The sequence below is a fragment of the Balaenoptera acutorostrata genome, chromosome 8, assembly GCF_949987535.1.
Source record: "Balaenoptera acutorostrata chromosome 8, mBalAcu1.1, whole genome shotgun sequence".
Classification (NCBI taxonomy): Eukaryota; Metazoa; Chordata; class Mammalia; order Artiodactyla; family Balaenopteridae; genus Balaenoptera; species Balaenoptera acutorostrata.
The window spans coordinates 58286681-58309964 of record NC_080071.1 but is presented as its reverse complement, the minus strand read 5'-3'; the positions used below and the strand labels follow the sequence as shown (position 1 = coordinate 58309964).

At 37.9% G+C, this 23284-nt stretch overlaps 1 protein-coding gene across 3 annotated transcripts in view; it reads left to right on the top strand.

Annotated features, from left to right (window-relative positions):
• SATB2 (SATB homeobox 2) overlaps positions 1-23284 on the top strand; it is a 189916-nt gene that overhangs the window by 16592 nt on the left and 150040 nt on the right. For all 3 annotated transcript variants that reach the window (XM_057551675.1, XM_057551673.1, XM_057551674.1), the window contains one exon: positions 9710-9886. In XM_057551675.1, the coding sequence (XP_057407658.1) occupies positions 9710-9886 (177 nt within the window). The remainder of the gene's footprint in view (positions 1-9709; positions 9887-23284) is intronic.

Below are 23284 nucleotides of genomic sequence, written 5' to 3'. Positions count from 1 at the left end.
GTTTTCTCTGTTCTGTTTTTCTTGTTTAAGTAATTGCTATAAATTGTACAGGTACATATAAGCTTAAAATATCTTGTGTGGGAAGTATTCCATCAGTGGGGACCCGAGTTTCCCCAGTCTGTACGCTGGGTTTTATTAACTTCATCTCAGTCACAATAATTATATCCTACGTATTGCCATCCAGAGGGCCCAGTGTCCCCTTAGGGAACTGCAGAATACACAGCATGATTTTTGACTTTCTTGCTCTCTCCTCCTGTTCTTTTCTTTTTCTTCTGCCAGTGTTAGCCATTTCAAGGACCTGGTTGCTATTACATCTCAGTGGAGGCATTTGTTGGGTGTAAGAATGAGAGTGGCTTTTAGTGGTTGGGAAAGGATGGTAATGGCTGCCTGTCTGTTTAAGCTCGGCCTTGTGAAATCTGCGTTCATTTCACAGTGACGATCTTTATACATCTATTAAACATCCATATATGTTTTGCTGTTTGAACCCTAAACATAGACAGTAGGATTTCCTCTTGTAAGGGAGAAAGTCTTTATTTTTCACTATAAAAACTTTACCTTTTCAGGGTTTTATTTGATAAAAATCTCTCCACTCTAGTATGATTTCCTTTGGGGCTTTGCACCAGTGTTTGATCTCAATTTTTAATAATTTTGGTGAGTTAAACTCCCCAAAGAAAACATGCTTGTGCTCTGAAATATTCCCACTAGAAATCTGGGTAGTCTTGTCTTATTGAGAGCCGAGTGCTTGATTCCTTTATTAATTCCTTGCTAGAGAACCTCAGTACAGTTAAGCTTCTTTTACCACTACACTGGAGAAATTAATCAAGGGTTTTTATTTTAATTATTAAATTAGATAAAATAACATTTAAGGCAGAGCTCAAAACCTGAGATGACGAAGCAAATGTTAGTATAAAGATAATTTTTATTAACTCCTTTTTTGACTCCTGGGACTCTGAGTTGCAAATAGCTTTTCCAGAGAGGATAATAAGAATGAAGGGAGCGGCAAGTACATCTCTAGTTCAATACTATTTAAAAAATTATCCTCCCAGAAACCTCCAGAATAAAATTCTACTTAATGGAGGAAGGAAATCCTAATGTTGATGAATTATGGTATAGTCATTTCAGCATGCCATTGAGTCTCAAGGCTTACTAATATATGCATTTCTAACCCAGTGAGAAAAGAACCTCAAGAATTTAGTTTTGAACTTGGGGATACTTACACAGTATGCCGTATGTTTGAACTCTTCTGTGATACACAAACTTGCATATTCTACTTTTTTTCCTTTTCTTAAATTTTTTTTTTTTTTTGATTCTGGGATCAGTAAACATTTTGTCTCTCTGTAGTTACTACATTTAGAAGAGATGCCGCAGTCCTTCAGTGCAGGACATGGGTAGGACTGCAGCTAAGATGCCCAGGGCTCCAGGATGTGCACAGTCACAGAGCACAGTGCTGCTACCCAACAGAGTCCTACGCCAGTTGACTGTGATGCCTTCGTGGTGATAAACCAACAATTTCTGTGGACGGTGGTCGTGCAGGGCCCTGTGGTCTGGTGCGCTTCTCCCGGAGAACATGGAGTGAGCTCCTGAATCCACTTGTGCGGATCCTTTCCTAGAAAGCTTTCCTTGTCTACCAATGCTGAATGCTGTGTAGTCAGGCCAAAGTGATGTGGACAAGTTAGGTGGCTAGGGAGTCATGGGACTTCCAGAACCGACACTGCCTATTAATGGTGGTTACTAATGTCTAGGTGGAATTAGCATTTTGTTAAAATAAACAAACATTTCTTTTGGGCCTGCTGCAGGTCAGCCTGGGAGTGGAAGGGAGAGTGGGAGGGTGAAGACTTAATCTAAGTCCAGTTCATGTTGGAGAAGGAAAAGACCGGCCTCTCGTTCACTCTAACTGGACATTCCTGACAGCTGGGAATTTAGTTCCTTGGGTCAGGCTTGCTGTGGCTGTGTTCCCAGGTGTAGCTCAGGCATTTTTGTTTAGATAAGTAGCCACACTGTGCCTCCTGGGTGCCTGTAAAATCCTGTTTTGCAGATTGCCAGGCCAACTTGATCATGCCCCTGCATTTCTATAACTGAAGAGTATTGAGAGACCTGGAGTTTATCCTTCAGCCTTCAGATCTGACTTCAGGTTGAATTGTGGCCTCTCAGTTTGGGGACAGGCCTGGAATCAGAGGTCTGGAAGACCAGAACCCATCTCCCTTCCCTACCACTTTAAACCCAATTTGAGCCTTTGAGGTGATAAGTGAGAGGAACAGAGTTTACTAGGCCATCCCTACCCCTGGCCTATTTTTTGTTCTTATCTTCCAAAGTTAAGATCTGCCCCAGGGGCTGCAAAGTAGTGTCTGGTTTTACTAGAGAGATTTCTGAAAATAAAATATTTCTTGGTAGTCTTACCTCTCCTCACCTCCCCATAGAGGAAGTGGCATCAAGGAGCTGTATTGTTAAAACTTTACTTGGAGGCCTAATTCTGAGGTCTAAGCAACTGGGTCATGGATGAACAGGAGATCGAATTTCTGCATATGTGGCTTCATTTGCACTTAGAGTAATTATTAAGCGCATTTTGCCTTCCCCATAATTGTAGGATTGACTGGTCCTCCACCTGTTAAAGACCCAGGACTTTCAGCTGTCCCACCTCTGTCTCAGCTCCTGCTTCCTCTTTGGGAAGAGTTAAAAACAAAACCAACAACAAAAACAAATGAATGAATCCTTCTGAGAATCTGTAGTTCACAAGCAAAAGACAGAAAGGAACTTTGGAAAGTGGAGCAGTTTAGGGGAGCTTGGAGGTCCTCTGGGCCACCTGTGGGTGGCTCCTTTGCCCCCAGATGCTTTTGCTCTCCCCCCCAAGACTGGTGAAAGCATGTTTTTCTTTATGACAGTACCTGAAATTCTTTCCATTACAAGTTAATGTGGGATACAATGTACTTCTTTTACAATGAAAATATATCTGAGGAAATTAAGGGACTACCAAGCCATTAAAACAGCAAAGTGTAGCATCTTTTTATCTATTAATCTCTTTGGAATTTCAGCCCCTGGGGGAATGGGAGGCTGGAGTGGAATGTGGAGCCTGGGGCCACCAGAGCTCAGGAGGTTAGTCCCTGGGAGTGAAGGGCAGGATCAGAAAAGAAGAGAGTAGGGAAGGCACACTTGATCCATTTTGAAATTTTGCCTGGGACCCCAAGAAGGAGGTGAGGAACCCCCTATCCTTTCTTTCTATTTCCGGGAGCAATTCTTGGCGCTCAAACTTGCCTTTATTGTTTTAGGGTGGGAGGAAGCATCTAGAGGTTAATATTGGCGAGTTCTTTCTATTCTTGTCTGTGACGCAGGGTGTGTGTGTGAATGTGAGTGTGTGCTTGTGCGTGTGTGAGAGAAAGAGAGACCTCAGAGAGGGAGAGGATATGAGGTTATAGAGCAAGGAAGTGGTGGTTTTGTTTTTCTAGTAAATTTGCAATAAGAAAAGATAGTTGCCGCCCCTCACTCCCTTCCCTGCCAGTCCTCTGGAAAACCCTGTATTATTCACTTGCTTTCTGGGGTAGAATTTGTTTCAGTGTTTCTGGGGTTCTATGATTTATTGATTGTGGTGGTTGCTGAGCATGATGTTTTACTCCAGGTTCAGTTTTATACAAAGAACAGATACATATGAGAGACTCTGCCCTAAAGCCTCTGTAATCTTCATTTAGCCCAGGGACCTTCTCAGGTAATAGAACCAGATCTACTGCCGGCCCAAGGGAAGGGAGTGGGCCCTGTGGCTGCCTTCCTTTTGGAAACAGATGGTTTTAGGAGCCCTTGGAAAGAGGGGAGGACAAAGGCTGGCCTCCTGTCATCTCAGACTGGCTCCTGTCATTCAGGGGGCAGGTCCAGGAATGAAGGTGGACCCAGGAGGCGAGGGGGCTGGGGAGGAGACTGGAGCCCATGCGCACCACACTAGAGAAGGACCCATTATTTGAGCCTTTCTTTGTCTGTGAGTGACTTAAGGGCAGGATGTGTGTTTGGTTCCTCCTCTGCGCCCAGCACAGTGCCTGACAGGTGATAGGCCATTGAAAGGTAAATTCACTTACAAGCAATGCAGGTCACCCACTGGACACAGCAAGTGTGGTGAACGGTCCTTTACTAAAAGCCCACGCCTTTAGATTTCTGTGGACATGGGTTTTGGAGTGTTGTTTTCGACCCCCAAGAAAGCTGCGTGCTTGGGTTTTAAAGTTGGTTAATCGGAGCTGCTCTATTCTTTCCTCTCTTGGTTTCTTTGGACATCTTACTTATTTTCCTGTAGTTTCAGCTTTCTCATTTATCAGATGAGAGTAATAATAACCCTCCCACAGGGTAAACGTGGGGAGGAAACAAAGGTAAGTATGTATGTCAGAGTACACGATGACTTAGGAGGCCCTGTGCAAATGAGAGTGTTGTTTTGTGTCCAGCTTTCGCAGAAGGCGGTAGAACCCTGTCATCTAGACCCCCTGCCTCTGGACCTTCTTTCATCTTTCTCTGTTAGGTTAGATCTAGCCCATTAAAGAGTACTTGTTCCTGGGATCACATTCATGCCAATGTCTTGTCATTTCCTGAACACTGTAATTGTTCTCTAAAATGAAGGGAAGGGGAAAAAAAGCTTTTCTTTAATAAAGAAGTTGGATTAATATAATTAGGAATTAAACAATAGCCTACAATTTGCTCAGTGATGTGGAGAAGATATCACGTTAGATATTGGAGTTTAACCAAGAATACATCTGTACTCAAGTCTCCTAAGATCTGGAACACAGAGGAAAGATAAGTGAGGGGCATCAAGACAATCGCACAATTGTCCTGCTTATCAGTTTGTGGTGTATTTATCCTGGGTCAGAAAAACCGTTGTATATGTTGGTATTTGGCAGATTGCTTAGAGCAGCTTTGTCTGATCGAAATGTAATAAGAGCCGCGTGTATAATTTTAAATTTTCTTGTAGCTTCTTTTAAAGAAATGGTAAAGAAACAGGTGAAATTGATTTTAATAATACATTTTGTTTAACTCAATGTATCTAAAATATTATCTCTACATGCAGTTCATAAAAATTTTTTTTGTGTTAAATATAATTATTTTTTTATTTTTTGGTATTAAATTGTTGAAATTGAGTGTGTATGTCACACGCCATATCTCAACGCAGGACTAGTCAACATTCAAGTGCTCCGTCACCACTTGTGGCCCCTGTATTGGACAGGCAATTTTAGAATATATTTTAGAATATAAAGTATGGTGCTTTTAACACTTTCACCCTTTTGCTGTGGGCCTGTTGAACATTTTACGCCTTTATTATTTGCATCTTCAGTAATTAGGCCATTCAGTGATTATTAGTATAATTTTTATTCTGAAGAAATGCTTTTTAGGAAGTATCATGGGCATTGATTATGGACCCTGAAAAAAATGATTGGTCTCTTTTTTTTCCTCTGTAGAGTGGTATTAATACTGATTTTGTAAAAAGAAAACCAAATAGGGACTTCCTGGTGGTGCAGTGGTTAAGAATCTGCCTGCCAATGCAGGGGACATGGGTTCGAGCCCTGGTCCGGGAAGATCCCACATGCCGCAGAGCAGCTAAGCCCGTGCACCACAACTACTGAGCCTGCGCTCTAGAGCCCGCGAGCCACAACTACTGAGCCCGCGTGCCACAACTACTGAAGCCCCCGCACCTAGAGCCCATGCTCTGCAACAAGAGAAGCCACCGCAATGAGAAGCCCGCACACCACAAGGAAGAGTAGCCCCCGCTCACCGCAACTAGAGAAAGCCCGCACGCAGCAACGAAGACCCAGCACGACCAAAAATAAATAAATAAATAAATTTATAAAAAAGAAAACCAAATAGGTTTCATTATTTGAGGGCTATCTGTCAGACAGTTTAACTACCTTCCACTGTTTAATTGTCACAACCAGTCTAGGATGTAGATGCTGTTGTTCGCATTTCAGCTGGGAGGAGTTTGAGCCTCAGAGAGGTCAGATAAATTTCCCAGGGTCACTCCCACAGGTTAGTATGGCAGTGCCAGGACTCCACCTAAGAGTGCCTGCCCCCGGGTGCAGAGCGGCCCTCTCCCCGCACGCCTCTGTTCCCTCTGTTCCCAGGGCTGTGCTGGTGAAGACCAGGTTCACGCTTCATCATTATGCGCGCTTCTTCAGAGATCATGTCATAATGAAAGTGACAATTGAGCATCGTAACTAATGACAGTTGGGAAAATGCGTTTTTCCAGTAGAGAAAGTCCCGTTGCTTATTTTTCCTCTGTGATAACAGAATTAACCATTTATCCCAATTGTCAAGACAGCTCTTAATTTTTAGCAAATGGCTAGGGCTGTGTGCCTGTCCTCTAGATTAAACCATTTGCTTACCTCCTGCAATTGTAAAAGGCTTAGCGAGGCTTATAATCAAAAGGTTCAAAGTTCTCTACTTGATCATCTGAAGATGGGTCTGTGCTACAATAAAAGAAAAATAATGCCATAAGCTGTAGGTATAGGGCTAGAACAAGAGTGTCTTTCTTTTTCTTCTTGATCATTTCTGAATTTTTATAGATGCAGTTTAGTTTTATTGCTGTTATTCTTTTGTTGGAACTTATCTATTAATTCTTCCCATTCTTTATTTTTTGAAGTGCTTTCCACATACTCACCCTATCCTTTCATCCATTGTCACTTTTTTCTTTTTCTTCCTTTTTTTCCCCTCTTTTTTCCTGGAGCAAATGGGGGGACAAAATGGATAAGTATATTTTTTTGCTATATATTTCTACTCATCCTTTTATAGTTTTCTTTCCTAGGGATTTGCTGTTTTTAAAGGCATTTAAAACCTATGCCTTAATTTTCTTCTTCCTTACATTTGACTTCAATTGTACTGCTTTACTCGTTTTCATTTCTCTTGTCATTGTCACTAGTAACTGCATCTATTTTTCCTGCCTTCTTCTTCTTTTGTAAAAATTGCGTTTCATTGTAAAGATTTCATTGTTTAGGTTGATCCAGTTCTACTAAAAAGGTACATTTTTTAGTCATTAAATATAACCTGTTTATGATTGTTTTTGGTATCAGATGTATACGTGCTTTCAGAACAGATTCTATTATTGTACACTTCTGATCAATACTGTTTTGTTTTATAAATGACTTCAAAGTCCTTTTTTTTTCTTCTTTTTTTGAAAGTAGGTGATTGCCTATGAGGGACTGGTGCTTGCTTTTTGACTGTGAGGAGTTACTGCTGTCGTGTCATAACAATCGCTTCCTTTACTCAACTGAACTAAAATATTTAGGAAATATTTTGGCCATTGCCATTTTCAAAACATAAATCTCTGCATGGTATAGATCCTTGTGCTTTAGTATTGTATTTCATCTCTAACTCATGAACTGTTAATATTATTAAAAAAAAATGAATGGGGTCTTAAGTTTTTTCAGTTGACCATAGACTTGAGGAAGATTTATGGTTCCTAAGTAATGGATATGTGATCGCTTGTGGAGCAACTGGATTCATTTAAAGGTCTTATCTGTGATTCCCAGATGAGTGACACTTAGATGTTGACATTCGGAACTGCACATGGATTTTCAGCATTGAAACTTATGTACACACAGGTATTAGTGGTGAAGTAGCTTCTGGCACCACTGACTGCACGGCCTTATGTGTGCTTACGTTTAAATCATTAAAAACAGAAATCAACCTACTTCCTTGGACAAAGATCATATACTAGTACGTAAGAGTTAAAAGGTCTAAATGGGGGCTATTCCCTGCTGGTAAGGACTCTCATGAATGGGTCTTTTTTATAAATGCCATTATGCTTGCTTAGGAAGATTTCACAACACTTTTCAACTGCATGGAGGGCAGGAGCAAGGTAAGGCTTGTTTTCATTTGTATCACTGGAGCCACGAGGGATAGCGGGCACACAGTAGGTGTTCAGGGAGTAAGAGTTGGATAAATGAATGACCACAGAGATAATTTGGAGGAAATCTATTTTATATTATTCACTACATGTCTTACATGCAATGGGGAATAAACCGGACATAGAAGTAAATAAGCATTTGATACGCCAGTGCTGGTCACAATTAAAAAAAATATTTTGTAAGGCACCATGTGACTAGGCTAAATTCTCCTCTTTACGTAAAACAATCAGTCTGCTCCACCCTTATTTCCTATGTTCCGTGAGTCTGTACCATGGATAGTATATGAGCAATGGACAGTAATGCTGCTTTGTTGTTCCTTGGCGTGAACCCTAAGTTAATAGTTGTCCCAGGTCTGGTATTGTGTGGCTTGCTAGTCTGTCGTGCAGGCTTAGTAATAATTACTGTGATCTTTAATGATAACAATTCTTAATGAGTATTATTATTGTTAATAATTATTATATTTAATAATTACATCCAACACTTATTATCTTTAATAATAATAATTAGCACATGGGAACCAGTTGCACCATTGTATCATCTTTAGAAGAAAAATCTAAATCTGTGACCTGGTAGTTTGCAGAGTATCTGTTCCCACCCTCTGCTTTCCAGATCAGAGTGAGTCAGGAGGCTTCTAGTGTCTGGGCAACAGGGAGGGGCTTCTAGAGAAACTCCTCTGCATTCTGTGTGTGAGAGGCCATACTTGCACGTGTCATTTTACACAGAGGTCTTATTTTTATTGTGAAGTGCCGTCATCATGAACAGCCAGCCCGTCTTCCACCTCCCCCATCTCTCCACCTGCCCCCTCATCCTTCATAACCTTTGATTTTTCTTGCACGAAGAGAAGACCTGGAGCAGATCCTTACTCTGTAACATACTAATTTGTGTGAATTATGTAGGGCAGAGTCCATGTTTATTACTCGTATGTTGTTAAAACTTTGATCTTCTTTTGCCATGGCTATGTTTAGATTTAAATACCTGTATGGCTTTTTAAAAAAATAAAAAACATTTTATAAAACACCTTTGGTGAATTAAACATTTTTTAGCTTTTCACATATTGATACAAAGGAGAGAAATATTTCAGTGACAACAGATTTCAGCAGATTTTCAACTACACTAATTTGTTTTATTCTTTAGGGTAGTTTACTTCTTTTCTTTGAAAACCAAGCAGAGATATTCCTTTCCAGTGATAACTGGTGTTATTATATAAAATAATAATTTTTTTAAAAAACAAAGTTTCATATCTGTATGTATATTTTGACATAAATTAAATGTCAGTTAAGACTTACATGAGCAGGGTATTTTCAGGTTAGTTGATGGCCTGTTTACCAGGATTTAGAAAAAGAGAAGATACAAGAGGGGCTTCTTTTAAACTCCTATTGATTTTCTGGTACATATTCACATAATAGCTTAGGACCATTACTAGGTATCTTACAACATTTCTAGACAAAAGCAGATCTGATCTGAAAATACTAGTCCTGATTAATAGTTAATGATAGGACCATAGATACGAGGATGCTAGGGTCTGGAAGGTCACTTTGATCTCACCTATGCGCCGGCTGTGAACTTGAGGTCTCTCAGTCAGGACACCTCTGATTGGTGTGCTCCACTTTTTAATGACTAGACTCTGAGGGCTTCTGCCACTGCTCGGGGCAATTCTGCTGCAGTCTGATAGTAATAATGGAGGGAAAACCCCCCCCCCCCACAGTTTTCCCATTAGGCCCATCTGACTAAGAGGCTTGTTTAATCCAAACCACTGTCCACAGATGATAACTGTCTCTTCCCTTCTCATGATGACTGGGGTTTGCTTTGTAATGTTTGTGTTTTGCTCTTGGGTTTTGTCCCTGCAGGTTTGATGATTCCGGTCTTTTGTGTGGTAGAGCAGTTGGACGGCTCTCTTGAATATGACAACAGGGAAGAACACGCGGAGTTTGTCCTGGTTCGCAAGGACGTGCTTTTCAGCCAGCTGGTGGAGACCGCGCTCCTGGCCCTGGGCTACTCCCACAGCTCCGCGGCGCAGGCACAAGGTATTCTCGCGTCTCCCCTCTCCTCCCCGTGCCTCGGGTGTGTCATGATTTGAGGAAGAGTGTGTTCCCTGAAATAATTCTCCAAACAGGGATCGGAGGAGAGTGGTTACATCTAACATCTTTCCCAAACAGTGAACAGCAGGATGTTTCATGGAGAGTCTGGTTTTCTGGTTGCGTTGGGAAGCATTTGACCAGTACCTCTAGAGCCACCAAAATCCCATTTCAAGCCATCACTTGCATTTCAGAGTGATCATCATGGGTTTTGTTGCATTAATAACTCTCTTATTTTCTCTAAGTCCCCAAATTGGTATTCTCAGAGTGCTGAGACATTTGACTCCTAACTTATCCAAACTTTAATATGTGAATTATAAGCTTTCAGTTTTCTAAATTTATTTATTGCTTTGGGCCTGCCGCTTTTGCACATGATGATCAGCTTTTAGTTAAATAGAAAAAAATGTATGCCTCTTATATACTGTACTTTTGTATCTTTGAAAACCTCTCTGTAGTTCTGATGTGGTCCATTCATTAAAAAAAAAAATGCTCAGTGTCTTTGTGATCAATTCATTTTACCTATTTAATTAAATATAATTAAATATTAAAATTGCATCATTATTTCAGTGTGAATTGTACAGCACTGGGGAATCCATTGTGAGCTTGTGTTGCCCATTGTTCTTTTATGCCAGATAATTGACAAAACAAATAGCAAAAATATCCCCAAACCTTGGAGAATGGAAAAATAAATTTTTGACCCAATGGAATGATTATCTTTGTTTTTTAGCTGAAATTATTGAACTGTATAGATTATGATAATGGTTAGAACTAAAGGATAGAAACAAGTGACTTCCAGGTCTTATTCCATATATTTATTTCCTTTATTACTGTCCTTACTTAACATTTGTGTATGTGCCATGGATTTTTGCTACTTTTTCAAATGAATTCCTCTTCATGTACTTCCTAAGAACTATTAGTCCAAGCCTGTATTTATTGAGAGAAGGAAACTATGAGAGATTAAACAGTTTATAAAAAGTTACAAAATATGGTGACCAAGGACATGGGATTTAAATTCCCCAGCTCTTGACTCTGATTTTGTAAGCAGATTATTACTGTTTAAAAAAAGTTTTAATTAAATGTTCAAATTATATCTTAGTTCTACCAAGAAAGCAACTCATCTGAAACCGGGAGGTCAAGAATGTTTTCCCAGGGCCGTGGATTATTGTGAGTTGAAGTGCAGTCTGAATCCCAGCACTTGGCCCGTCTGGGTGCAGTAATACATACAGCTGAATCGTAGAGTCCGCTGCTTTCAAAGCAGCGTGATAAAGGATGATTCATTTCCTTTCCCCGACAACTTTCCTTCTTGTGTGAGGGATTCAAGATTTGATCCCGAGCAAATTGCATCCTGGGCACCACTGCTTTTATTTCATGCTATGTACCTAAATGAAATAAAAGAATCCCCCCCCTCCTTCCCCCACCGTAAACTTTTCATGCCATTTTAGGGATATTTTTCTCTGAATGTAAAGGTCATTGTGTCCCACTGCTTGCATCCTGGTGTGCCAGCTTCCTGTTTGACAGGGCTATCCATCTCAGTTAGCATGGCTGCTCAACACGCCGTGAGCTCACATGTGGAGCACAGAGCACTAAGTGGCCAAGATTTGATTCTTGGCACACGCTCAGGGAAGGGGCTCTCAGGAAATTTGCACGAGGGAGCCATACTGTTCCATTCAGTGGTGTGGACTGAGAGTTTTGCTCACCAAGGTGAGATCCACTAGCAAGAAATATATGGTCTTCAGTGGAGGATTAAAGAAGAAAAAAGTCAAAAGTGAATATTTGCTTCCCCAAAGTTTTTGAAAGCCATGGTTGAAAATGACTAAATATTAACACTTTTTAAAAGTTGAATCAACATCCTGAAGGTGCTCTAGATCATGATATAGTTTATTTTGTAGGTAAACAAGGGTTTTATCGCTAGGTCCTGTACTATAATTTTACAGAGGGGGAAGAAAATCACAGTTTGTTTATTTTGTTTTAAATTAGATTGCTGATCTCTGTGTTGGGTAAATGGAAAAGCTTAGAATTGTTTATTTGGAAATGAATGTATGAGATCTTTGTTGTCATTCAGATCATCACACTTGTGCATTTTGCTGCATATTTATTATAGATGAAACAGAATGCATGATAAGACAGGTCGTTCATGTGCTAGAGAAACAGCAGAGTGGGAGGAATCTAGAAAAGGAGGCAGAACAAAGTGTGACTGCATATCTGAGGCCTGAGGTTTTATGTGTCTAGTTTTTTGTTTTGTTTTGGTTTTATTTGTTTGTTAGTTTAGATAATTCCCCCAAGATGGGAAAGTCATTGGGTGACCTGCTAGCAAATGCATTTGTGGCAGAGAAACTGAGTGTTTCTGAACCTCTTCTTCCTGTGTTGGAAAAGTTGGGCCAAACTAAACTTCAAGGAGAGCTGGTTTCGTGAGCCTATTTTACAAATTGAGACTCTTGAAATGTGATTTTTCATTTTGACATGACCAGAAAAGAGCTTCATTAATTGAATTGGAGTAGTATTCAGATTAGCAATGTCATTATTTTGGAGTGATACACATGTTCCAGTGAGAGACAGCATACCCATGTTCTTGTGAGCGTAGTATAGTCAGTTTCTTTTTCTGAGATGGCATTTCCTCCAGGTGAGCTGAAGAGATTTTATTAAGAAAGAATATTTGCTTATAATGAATGATAGAAATTCCACTAAAATGGAATTTAGGGGTTGCCAATCCTGCCCCCCCCTCCCCATTTTACAGTACCTTCTTTATTTGAAGCCAGATATTTGGACCCAAGAGAGGATAAGGGCACAAGATAATGTCATAAATCATGGGCATTATGTTTTTAACTGACCTAAACCCTCCATATCCCAGAACACATACCATTTACTCTCTGTGATTCTCAAGGATATGAGATGCAGGATTCATCTAACCTGCTGTTTTGCATATACAAAAAGCCTAAAGATGGCAAGCTCTTGGCTTTTTCCGGAATAGGTAGCCTAAAGTCTAATGAACAACAAGCACGTTTTATGTTATATGTTGAACTATGAGTCAATATATGTGGATCAAAAGTAGTCTTCCAGTCTTTTGGAAGAGGAGTATTAACCTAGGGAATTGCTCTGCAGTAACCGTCCCCCACTAAACTCTTGATTCCCTTTATTCGTCTTTCTTGTTTCATTTTCATCCTTTCAGTTTTGCTCCATAATGCTTTTGGTAATAGTCATGGGCCTCTCTGCATTGTCGAGAGAGTTCTTTATCTCACTGATTAAGTAGCTATTTGTACTTACCAAGGTGGTTGGTGGACTCTGGGAGGTGGCAGTGATGGCAACGTGATTCCTCACTGTGTACATTTGACTTAATTTGTAAATGGATATCGTATCTTTTTCCTGCTTCCTATTTGAAATTTATTTTAAAATTTATATTAAAATTTATTTTTGACAAGAAAATTTTATTTAAGAACAAACATGCTGAACAATAAATAAGCAAAAATCCTTTCTGGCTGGTTATTTTTGGGGTCGTGAGTATGTAAAAGTCATGAGTTCAAGAGGAAGTGTTATTAGTCACCAGTTTTTCTTATTTGTGTTAGAGTAATTAAATGTATATAGTCATTTAAAATGATGTTTTTAACAAGTGACACAAAAATGCGTTTAATACAATGTTATGTGAATCAAGCAGAGTGCCAAATACAGTCTCAATTATATAAAATTTCACTTACATGCATAGAAAAAAACAAAGGAAATATATTAAAATATCAACTGGGTGGGTAGTGGGATTATGTGGGATTTTCTTTTTTTTCTAATCAGAAAAAAAAAAGTACGAAATTCCACTTCCTCTGTGAATTCCTCTCTGAATAAGTGGGAAGTTGTTATTTCCACCATATTATCCACTTTTGATAAACAGTTCACTTTGTCCCTAATTTGTCCATAAGTGTGAAAACTTGTACATGATACAGATGCATTTCTGTTGTTTTTTCAGTTTAATATTAAAAAAAGAATCAGTAAGTCATTAATGAGCCCCTGTGATGTATAAAACAAGGGATTTCTTAGAGTTTTTTTTAAAAATTTATTTATTGAAGTATAGTTGATGTACAAGGATTTCTTAGAGTTTTAATAGTGCTAGGTAACATAAATTGAGCAATTGCTATTTGTCAGACACTATTCTAAGAGATTTACATGTACTGACTCATTTAATTCTCATAACAGTTCTTTGAAGTAAGTTATATGTTTCCCATTTCATAGATGAGGAAACTGAGGCAAATAAAGAGAGAGAAGTAACTTTCCCTGGTGCACAGGGCTAGTAGTGGGTGGCAGAGTTGAGATCTGAAGGCTAGTTAACCACCTCCTGAGTCAGAGTCCTTAACCACAGGGCAGTCCGGTGACAGACCTGATCACTGGGAATGTAGACTTGGGGTAGGAGTCCATTCTTATTTAATGCTTGTTCTTTTGCTCTTTGACATAAGGCCTGAAAGGCAGGACTTTTTGGATTGGGTGCTTACTAAATATATAATGATTATATTTATTTGATAATGATTACATATATTCAATAAAGATAAAATATATGTATTTCATTTCCATGATGAAATATATAGAGATATTTCTTCAAGGTAACTGAGACAGATTTCATTAAAAACAAGAACCCCACAGAACTGTTTATTGAAGCCAACTCCTAAAACTAAAAAGCGGGCCTACAGTAGGTTGAGTAATTCAAATATACATTTTTTGCTTATGAAGCCAAAATGATTCCTGATATGCAAATAAAGCATATTCCTTAGCAATTCTCATCTTCAAATTAATTAATTCAGTGGTATGAAATGCCTGCTGTGTGTCAGTCATTGTTCTAGGTTCTGGGGATAAAGAACTGAAAAAAAAAGTCTTGCTTTCCTGGAGCTTACAGAGAAAAGTTTAGTATGTGGATGACTAGTTGATTTTCACCCTCTGAGCTCAGAAATATTGAATATTGAGGCTCAGAGAATAGAAATGCATATAAAATTTGTTTACAGGTCTGGTGCTAATTTTTAACTAAATGTTCATTTTACTCCTGAAAAAAACACTTAAGAATTTCTCTTCCTTTGTTAGCTTTTGGAAATAGATGACGAGATGGGAAGTAATGGGTTAAAACTTCTAGGAAATCTTACTTTGCTTTATTAAAGGAAAGCTGTTTATTTGCCTCTTCTGTCCATTGTTGTCTTCATTTTAAAAATAGGCCTAATGTTGGCTTTGATTTTTATTGGTGAAACTCTTCCGCTCTCACAGGCCCATTTCTTCAGAACACAAGGGTGGTACTTGTGCTAGGCATTTAGTCGATGTTAGAAGAATGAACAAATGAACTTGAAGATATTTATTACCCTGGAGAAATATGGATTCCTAAAAAGTGCCAGTTTACTGTCTTTAATTATTAGATTTGGACTTATGAACTGGAAACTATTTTGTTCCCTTATAACAGAGTGATACATAGCACAATGTGAAGTCTGTAGGAATGCAGTAATTGTTTTCTGACTGAATGAAAACAGTTTTTAAGGTTCATTTTTTTTTTTTTTTTTTTAATTTTTATTTATTTATTTTTGGCTGTGTGGGGTCTTCGTTTCTGTGCGAGGGCTTTCTCCAGCTGCGGCAAGCGGGGGCCACTCTTCATCGCGGTGCGCGGGCCATCTCACCATCGCGGCCTCTCTTGTTGCGGAGCACAGGCTCCAGACGCGCAGGCTCAGCAATTGTGGCTCACGGGCCCAGTTGCTCCGTGGCATGTGGATCTTCCCAGACCAGGGCTCGAACTCGCATGCCCTGAATTGACAGGCAGACGCTCAACCACTGCGCCACCAGGGAAGCCCTAAGGTTCATTTTTGCTAAACTTTATCCATGAAGAATTTTTGTGTGTGTGTATCACTGTGAAGTTGGCTCCCATTCATTAGCTATTTTTATCAGAACTGAAATATAATTTAACTCCTTATTGATCAGCTGTCACCATTTCCAGGTTATTCTATGTCATCATTCCATAGTCAGTGATGTTTTGGCTATGCTCGGGGTGACAAAACACTCCAATAATAACTGTTAGACTCAAAGAAGTAGTTATTCAAAGGGTACTTAGGGGATTGCTGAGATCCAGATTCTTCTGATCAAAACTTAGAGATGTTTTGTCAGTATTTATCTGGACCTCATCTGGTTGAAGGCATTGTATATAGGGTGAATAATTTCAGTCTATGAACTAGAAACTATGATAAGAATAAATAGAATAAGATTTAAAACCAAAGCAGTGAGAATATTTATATAAAAAAGAATGGAAGTAGCGTTCCCTGTGCTATACAGCAGGTTCTTATGAGTTATCTATTTTATACATATTAGGGTATATATGTCAATCCCAATCTCCCAATTCATCCCCCCTGCCCCCGCTTTACCCCCTTGATGTCGGTATGTTTGTTCTCTACATCTGTGTCTCTATTTCTGCCTTGCAAACCAGTTCATCTGTACCATTTTTCTAGATTCCACATATACGTGTTAATATATGATATTTGTTTTTCTGACTTACTTCACTCTGTATGACAGTGTCTAGGTCCATCCATCTTCTCTATACAGTAGAAACTAACACAACATTGTAAAACAACTATACCCCAATTAAAAAAAAAAAAAGAACTACCATATAACACAGCAATTCCACTCTTGGGTATATATCCTAAAAACACCCCAAAAACAGTAATTCTAAAAGATACATGCACCCAATGTTTATAGTAGCATTATTTACAATTGCCAAGATATGGAAGCAATCTAAGTATACATCAACAGTGAATGGATACAGAAGAGGTGGTACATATATGCAATGGAATACTACTCAACCATAAAAAGAGAATGAAATTTTGCCATTTGCAGCAACAGGGATGGACTTGGAGGGCATTATGCTAAGTGAAATAAGTCAGACAGAGAAAAACAAATACTGTATAATATCACTTATATGTGGAATCTAAAAAATAAAACAAACTAGTGAATATAACAAAAAAAAGAAGCAGGCTCACAGATATGGAGAACAAACTAGGGGATACCAGTTGGGAGGGGGAGGGGCAATACAGGGATGGGAGAGTAGGAGGTACAAACTATTTGGTGTAAGATAGGCTCAAGGATGTATTGTACAACACAAGGAATATGGCCAATATTTTGTACTAACTAAATGTAAAGTAACCTTTAAAAATTGTATAACAAATTTAAAAAACCTTTTTAAATAAAAAATATTTTATATTAAAAAAAAGGAATGGAATGGCTTAATTTATGTATTATTTATTTATTATTTTATATATTATTCATTTATTAATTATCATATACTTTCCAGTGGACTAGCTCTACAACATACCACATATTGGGAAGAGCTTTACATAGAAGCTACTGTTAAGGTAAATTTCATCGTTAGAAATGAATACACTTTCATTTTAAGTTATTCAGTGCTTGAAATGCTCTGTTCTTAAATTAATTCTCTAAAATGTTTTATTATGGGAATATATAACATATACAAAGTTGAGAGACTAGTGTATTAAATACTCACAAACTCATCAGCTAGGATCACCAATTAGCAATTTATGGTTGATTTTGTTTCATCTATGCCTTACCCGTTTCGCACCTCTCTCCCACTGGATTATTTAAAATAATCCTAGACCTCGTATTTTGTCCATAAATATTTTACTAAGTGTCTCTTAAAGACTATTTTAAAAACATAACCACAATACCAGCATGACGCCTAAAAAGAAAGATAATGATTCCTTAATATCATAAAATATCCAGTCAAGCTTCAAATTTTCCTAATTATTTTATATATATGTATATATTTTTAGTGTTTATTCACATCAGGAACCATACAAATCTATACATTGCTCTTGGTTGATGTCTCTTAAGTCTTTGAATCTGTGGGTTTCCCATTCTCTTAAATTTTAAAAAATTCTAAAACTTATGTTTGCTGCTTTAATTCAGAGTTATTTTTATTTTGCTAAACTTAATGAAAACCCTAATCCTATAAATGCCTGCAAATACTATGATTTCAAATAAAAAATTAATAAGCTTAATCATAACCTTGGAAAGGAATTCAGAAAAATCACTTTTTGTTTTTCTTTTTGAGAGACGATAGTTAAAAGACATATGTTGTCTAGAGCTGAAAGGTTTTTCATGTTCTAAAAGTTTGACATTCTCCCTACGGAAAATGTTTTAAATGATCTCTTGCCTTGTCTTCCTTAGTTTCTTTCTTTGGTTCTCTCTCTTTTTCCACGTTTTCTTCTTTAATTAAACTCTTATGTTTGGGAGACTCTCAGAAGTTTTTTCTTCGTAAGGGCAACGTTGAAAAAAAGGTACATATTTAGAAATTTTAGGCCTTGGAGCAAACTTTTAACAAACAAGCTGCTTTTTACAAAATTCTGTGGCTCTCAAAAAAGAGCTAAAAAAGTTACCCAAAATTGCTGTTAACCATGTTTCAACCCTCATTAGAGCTGGATGGGCCAAAATATAAAACACTGGCTGGGCTGACACAAATCTCTAACAAGCCCCCATGCTCTTCCCTCCTCTGCTATATAAAATTAAATATTCATGCATGTGTGTGCATACATATTTGTTCACCGGCACATAGCAAAACCTGAAACACTACTTTTTAACTAAATGCCTGGGGAAAAATAATGCTCATCTTACTTCTTTGTCTAATATATACTTAAAAATGAATATCTAATACAAGTGTTTATAGTTCTGTATTCCTTATATTTGTTTATATTGTCATAAATATGTTATTTAAAATATATAAATGTGTAATTATGGCTCGTTTAAAGGTCAGCTGATGGAATTATTGTCTACAGGTAAATTTGTAGAGGGTGAACACCCCGTCCAGTTTGATTTGTGGAATGCCTAGCTGTTGGGTAGGAAGTACTTGATAAGAAGTGTTAAGGGCAATGAATTAAAAAAAAAATCTTATCTCACTTTACATCTGACCTTGCAATTTCTGCCAGAATGTACAGTTGAAAAAATCATTGTGGAAATAATTCATTTAAAAAAACAGGCTCATTATTTTCTCTATTATGATGGAAGGGTTTAGCAATGTTTACAGTTATCTGTTTTGTTTGGGGCAATTGGCCATGGTGGCCATTAGCTTTGGTGTATTTTTAAAACTGCTTAAAATCCTTCCTTTTGGAATTTGGGCATTAATACCTATGACCTGGAGGGGACTGATCATCTTAGTTCTGCGTTTTGACATTCATGTAAAATGATCCAAGTTAAACAGATTGACCCACAGTGATATATAACTTTTATTTAATAATTAAAGTATGTCCCATTAAAAATATATAGCTCTTGAGGAGTTATGAGTAGGAAACCTACAATCTAAAACTGGTGATACTCTGATACAATTTATATTGTGATTAATTTTTTATTCTATTCCCTTCAAGAGTATAACTTTCTTTTACTAATGTATAGATTTAAAATGCAGGGTAGAGTCATTTGCTGAAGACCCACTCTTTTTTGTGCTTTGAGAAGATGCAGTAGCGATTCCATTAAAGGAACTCATTTGGTAAAAAGCACATTCAATAATGATACAATAGACAGTGCTGTTACCTTTTGGGTAGATCCTTTATATTTAAAGCTCTCCATTGGTACAACTCTCAGTCTTGGTGCTATACTAATCATATTCCAACTCTTAATAAAGTCTGTTTTGACAATTATGATAAACAGTGAAAAATTCTTGGCCATAGAGCATTTTGTAATATTCAAACCCTTTTTAAAAACTCCCTGCTTTCTTTTTTTTTTTCCTTTTTTATATGGATAAGAGCTCTGTCATCTAAATCTTGTAATTTCAGTTAATTCTTTGTGAAATTGTGAAATTTCAGAATCGTAGGTCCTTTTACTTCTTATTTTAGTGTACATTTTACTTTATACTTTGAGTGTCCAAATTTTCTCAGATACAATTATAATTGTATTTAAGCATTTTTATGGGATATCGACTCCACAGTAATTCATTCATTGCATAGTGTCAGTTGGTGGGCAGCTTATTTGTGACATGTAGGCACCTTGGCACATGAAGAGGAGCCCCGCAGTATCAGGGGCCCCTTCTTTCTGCAGTGTGACAGAGCTCAGAGGCGGGCTGTGGGGAGGCAAGGGTATAGAGCAAGCGTGCAGCTGGCCGTTGGTCACTCAGAGGCTCCTTGGTTTGGTTTCCGAGGTGTCACCTAGATTTCACATGATTGTGATGAGCATTTAAAATCCAGTGCTTTGAAAAGCAATTTTTTTTTTTGACAGTAGCTTTAAGAGTTTTAAACAGTCTTATATCAAGGTTCTACTTGCTCAAAAGCAGTAATTGGCAAAATTATTTGTGTGTCAATGAGGGAAAACACAAAGGTTTTTCCCTGGCTGCCCCTTTTTGGTTTGAAGAAATACCACCCAGGACAGAACCGCGAATCTGCGCTCTTGTTTTACAAGCTCGTTACTCGGGTTGGAAAAGATCGCTGCAGGCTATATGCAAATAGTGCCGAGGTTTCTCTCAGTTTCCAGCTCCAGCTCGGCAGAGAAATGCATCCAACACATTCTTTCTGTCGGTTTTGTAAATCAAAGAATGAGATGCTGGAAGGCTCATAGCACAGTCAAACCTCTGTCCTCAGTGATTTGGCTCTACAAGGCCTAATAATATCCCAGGTGTGAAAACTGGGCCCACCATCCTGGGAGCCAAGTTAAGAGGGTGGTCTGTTCTTAATCAAAAGCTTTGACCAGTTTTACCAGCTTAAGGTGATACTCCAGAGCCAGAGTAATAAGTAAAAATTTAAGTGTCGTGTTTTATTATTATGAATACAGTGATTCCTTAAGGGAAGGAGGAGACTTCTTTGAAAGGGCGTCTGCTTTAGATACTCTGCAAGGGAAGAGAGATATCAGAATTATTTGGGAAGGAAGCACTTTATTAAGATCGTTAGTCTTTTAGAGCATCATTGGAAGAAGTGTAGTTGAGTTTTACTGTTCCCTTTTCATGGAGAGGAACACAATACAGAAACTTTTAAAGATTATACCTTAATTTTCTGGTTCTTTCACACACTATGATATCATTCATTCACTTAAATATTTCTTGAGTGCCTATTATGTGTTGGGGACACAGTGAAGAATCAAACATACAATGCCTCCGCCCTCAAGATACATTCCAGTAGGAAAGATAGAAAATAAATTATAAATATATAATAAAATGTTTGGTAGGACCTGGCAATAAGTTATGCTTATGTTGACTCTGTTCTCTCAATCTTGTCTAGAAGGAGGTTTTGGCAAGTTTAGGCTTCTGGAAAGTAGTCGTTTAGCCAGAACGAACTTGAAGGTTTTGAATGGGGTTTGAGGATTAAAAATAAAATGATGTAGGTACTGAAAAGGGTAAGCCTCAGTTTTCTGAGAAATTTACCTATTTGGACTATCTCATGTTTGGAATAGGATAAATGTAATATGTCAGAATTAGCTTAGATTAAGCCATAGTTTAGTTTTTGCGAGGGAAACTGAAACTTTTACATAATAGACATGCTATGAATATATTTGATAGAGTTAATATTATTAACTGATTAGTAATATTAAGCTCTACTATTTATTTACTGCTTCTTATACACCAGGTACTGTTCTAGGTGCTTCACATATATTTGCTCATTCAGTCCTCATAATAACCCCCATGAAGTACATGATATAATTGTCCACATTTTACCAATGAGGAAACTGACATTCAAAGAGGTAAACAGCTTAGCTGACACTAAAAACCAGCTTCAGAGAATGTGTACTTAACCAATATCCCATTCTGTGGCATTATATTTGTAGCCTGCCAATTTAGTCTAGAATTCAAACTAATAGTAACTATATTTTACAGGCATAAACCAAAGATTGACATTTTGGAATTGGTAACTGAACATATATATGTTTAAATTGAGTGGGGAGCTTGTTTTGAGTTTAAATAACAAAATTGAACTTGCTGTCTTGGGATGGCATTTTATGAGAATTTATTTTGTGAGACCCCCATTTTTGTATACCTAAGCTCCTTATAAACTTATAAATTAAAAAAAACTTTTTCTAATAACAAACTAGTGCTTGTTAATTATAGAAAACTAAAAAATACAGAAAAAGGAAAAAGAAGACAAACCCCCTCCCGACCCCCCCCATTGGACCAACCACCTAGAAATAAATGTAGGTAACATTTTAGGACACTTCTCTTTAGTTACAGTGCTAGACATTTTTTTACATAGTTGAGGTCATATATGCAATATTTTCACCAGTGGTTTTTCACTTAATATTATAATGTATAATTTGCATATTCTTTGTTATTATTTCTAATATTTTATAATAGTCAAGTTTTTGGTTTTCAAAGCAAATGTGAAAGATTCATTTTCTTTTGATGATCTAGAAGGATTTAGGAGTGATCAGTAAATTAGGTGTTAAGTACAGACGCTGTGCCTAGGCCATGCTGGACAATCAGAGTGACCAACTCCACTGTTTATGTGAGAACATAGTTATCCTTTGAAAATAAGTTTCTTGTAAGTTATTTCATTGCAGGGACTTCCCTGGCGGTCCAGTGGTTAAGACTCCAAGCTTCCAATGCAGGGGCCGTGGGTTCGATCCCTGGTCGGGGAACTAATATCCCACATAATAAGCGGCCAAAAAAAAAAAATGGCTAAGTTAGTTCATTGCAGGTGAAAGGCTGATTATTTAAAAAATAATTTTGGCATTGACCTGCTTTCTTCCTTACCTCTGCCTTGTGGTAAAGAGTTAAGTTTTTTAATGCGGGAGAAGAGTTAAAAGACATTGTGTCATTCAGGAAACCTTAGTTAATTGATTGCATATTTTGTTTTTATAATAGTCTCGTTCTTACCACATTTTGGTCATTCTCCTCTTTAAAAAACACATACACAGCATTGTGTGGGTTAGTTACTGAGCGCTTACTAGTTTCACAATGACAGTCCTGTGTTAACGATGTCCCTTGGCCCAGGAATTAATAACTGATGACAGTTTGTCTATTTTTTAGCCTCTGGTTTTTGCTCTGTGCAGTAAGATGGAGATTTTCTGAAAGAGTCATTGGGGAAAACTCTTAGGGAAGGTTTCTCCTGTGTTTGAATTGATTGAGCACAGCTCACTATGGGAGGTAGGGAATTTGTCAAACAAATCATGAAAACTCCCAGGCTTGCAGGAGCAATGAGCTGTAATCCCTTTTTGGTGGTTTGTTTCTAGAGGACCTCAGATCCTGCTGGGCATGGGAAAGAGATGATCATCTCTCTGTCTCCCTTCTGTATTTTATAGTTCTAAGACTGACCCAGCTTCTTTTCATGGACTTCTCTGTAGCTTAGAAGGTGTGAGATGGTCCTAGTTAGAAGTCAAATGTATTTGTCCACCTACCCTGCACCCTTTCCTAACAGTGTCATTGGT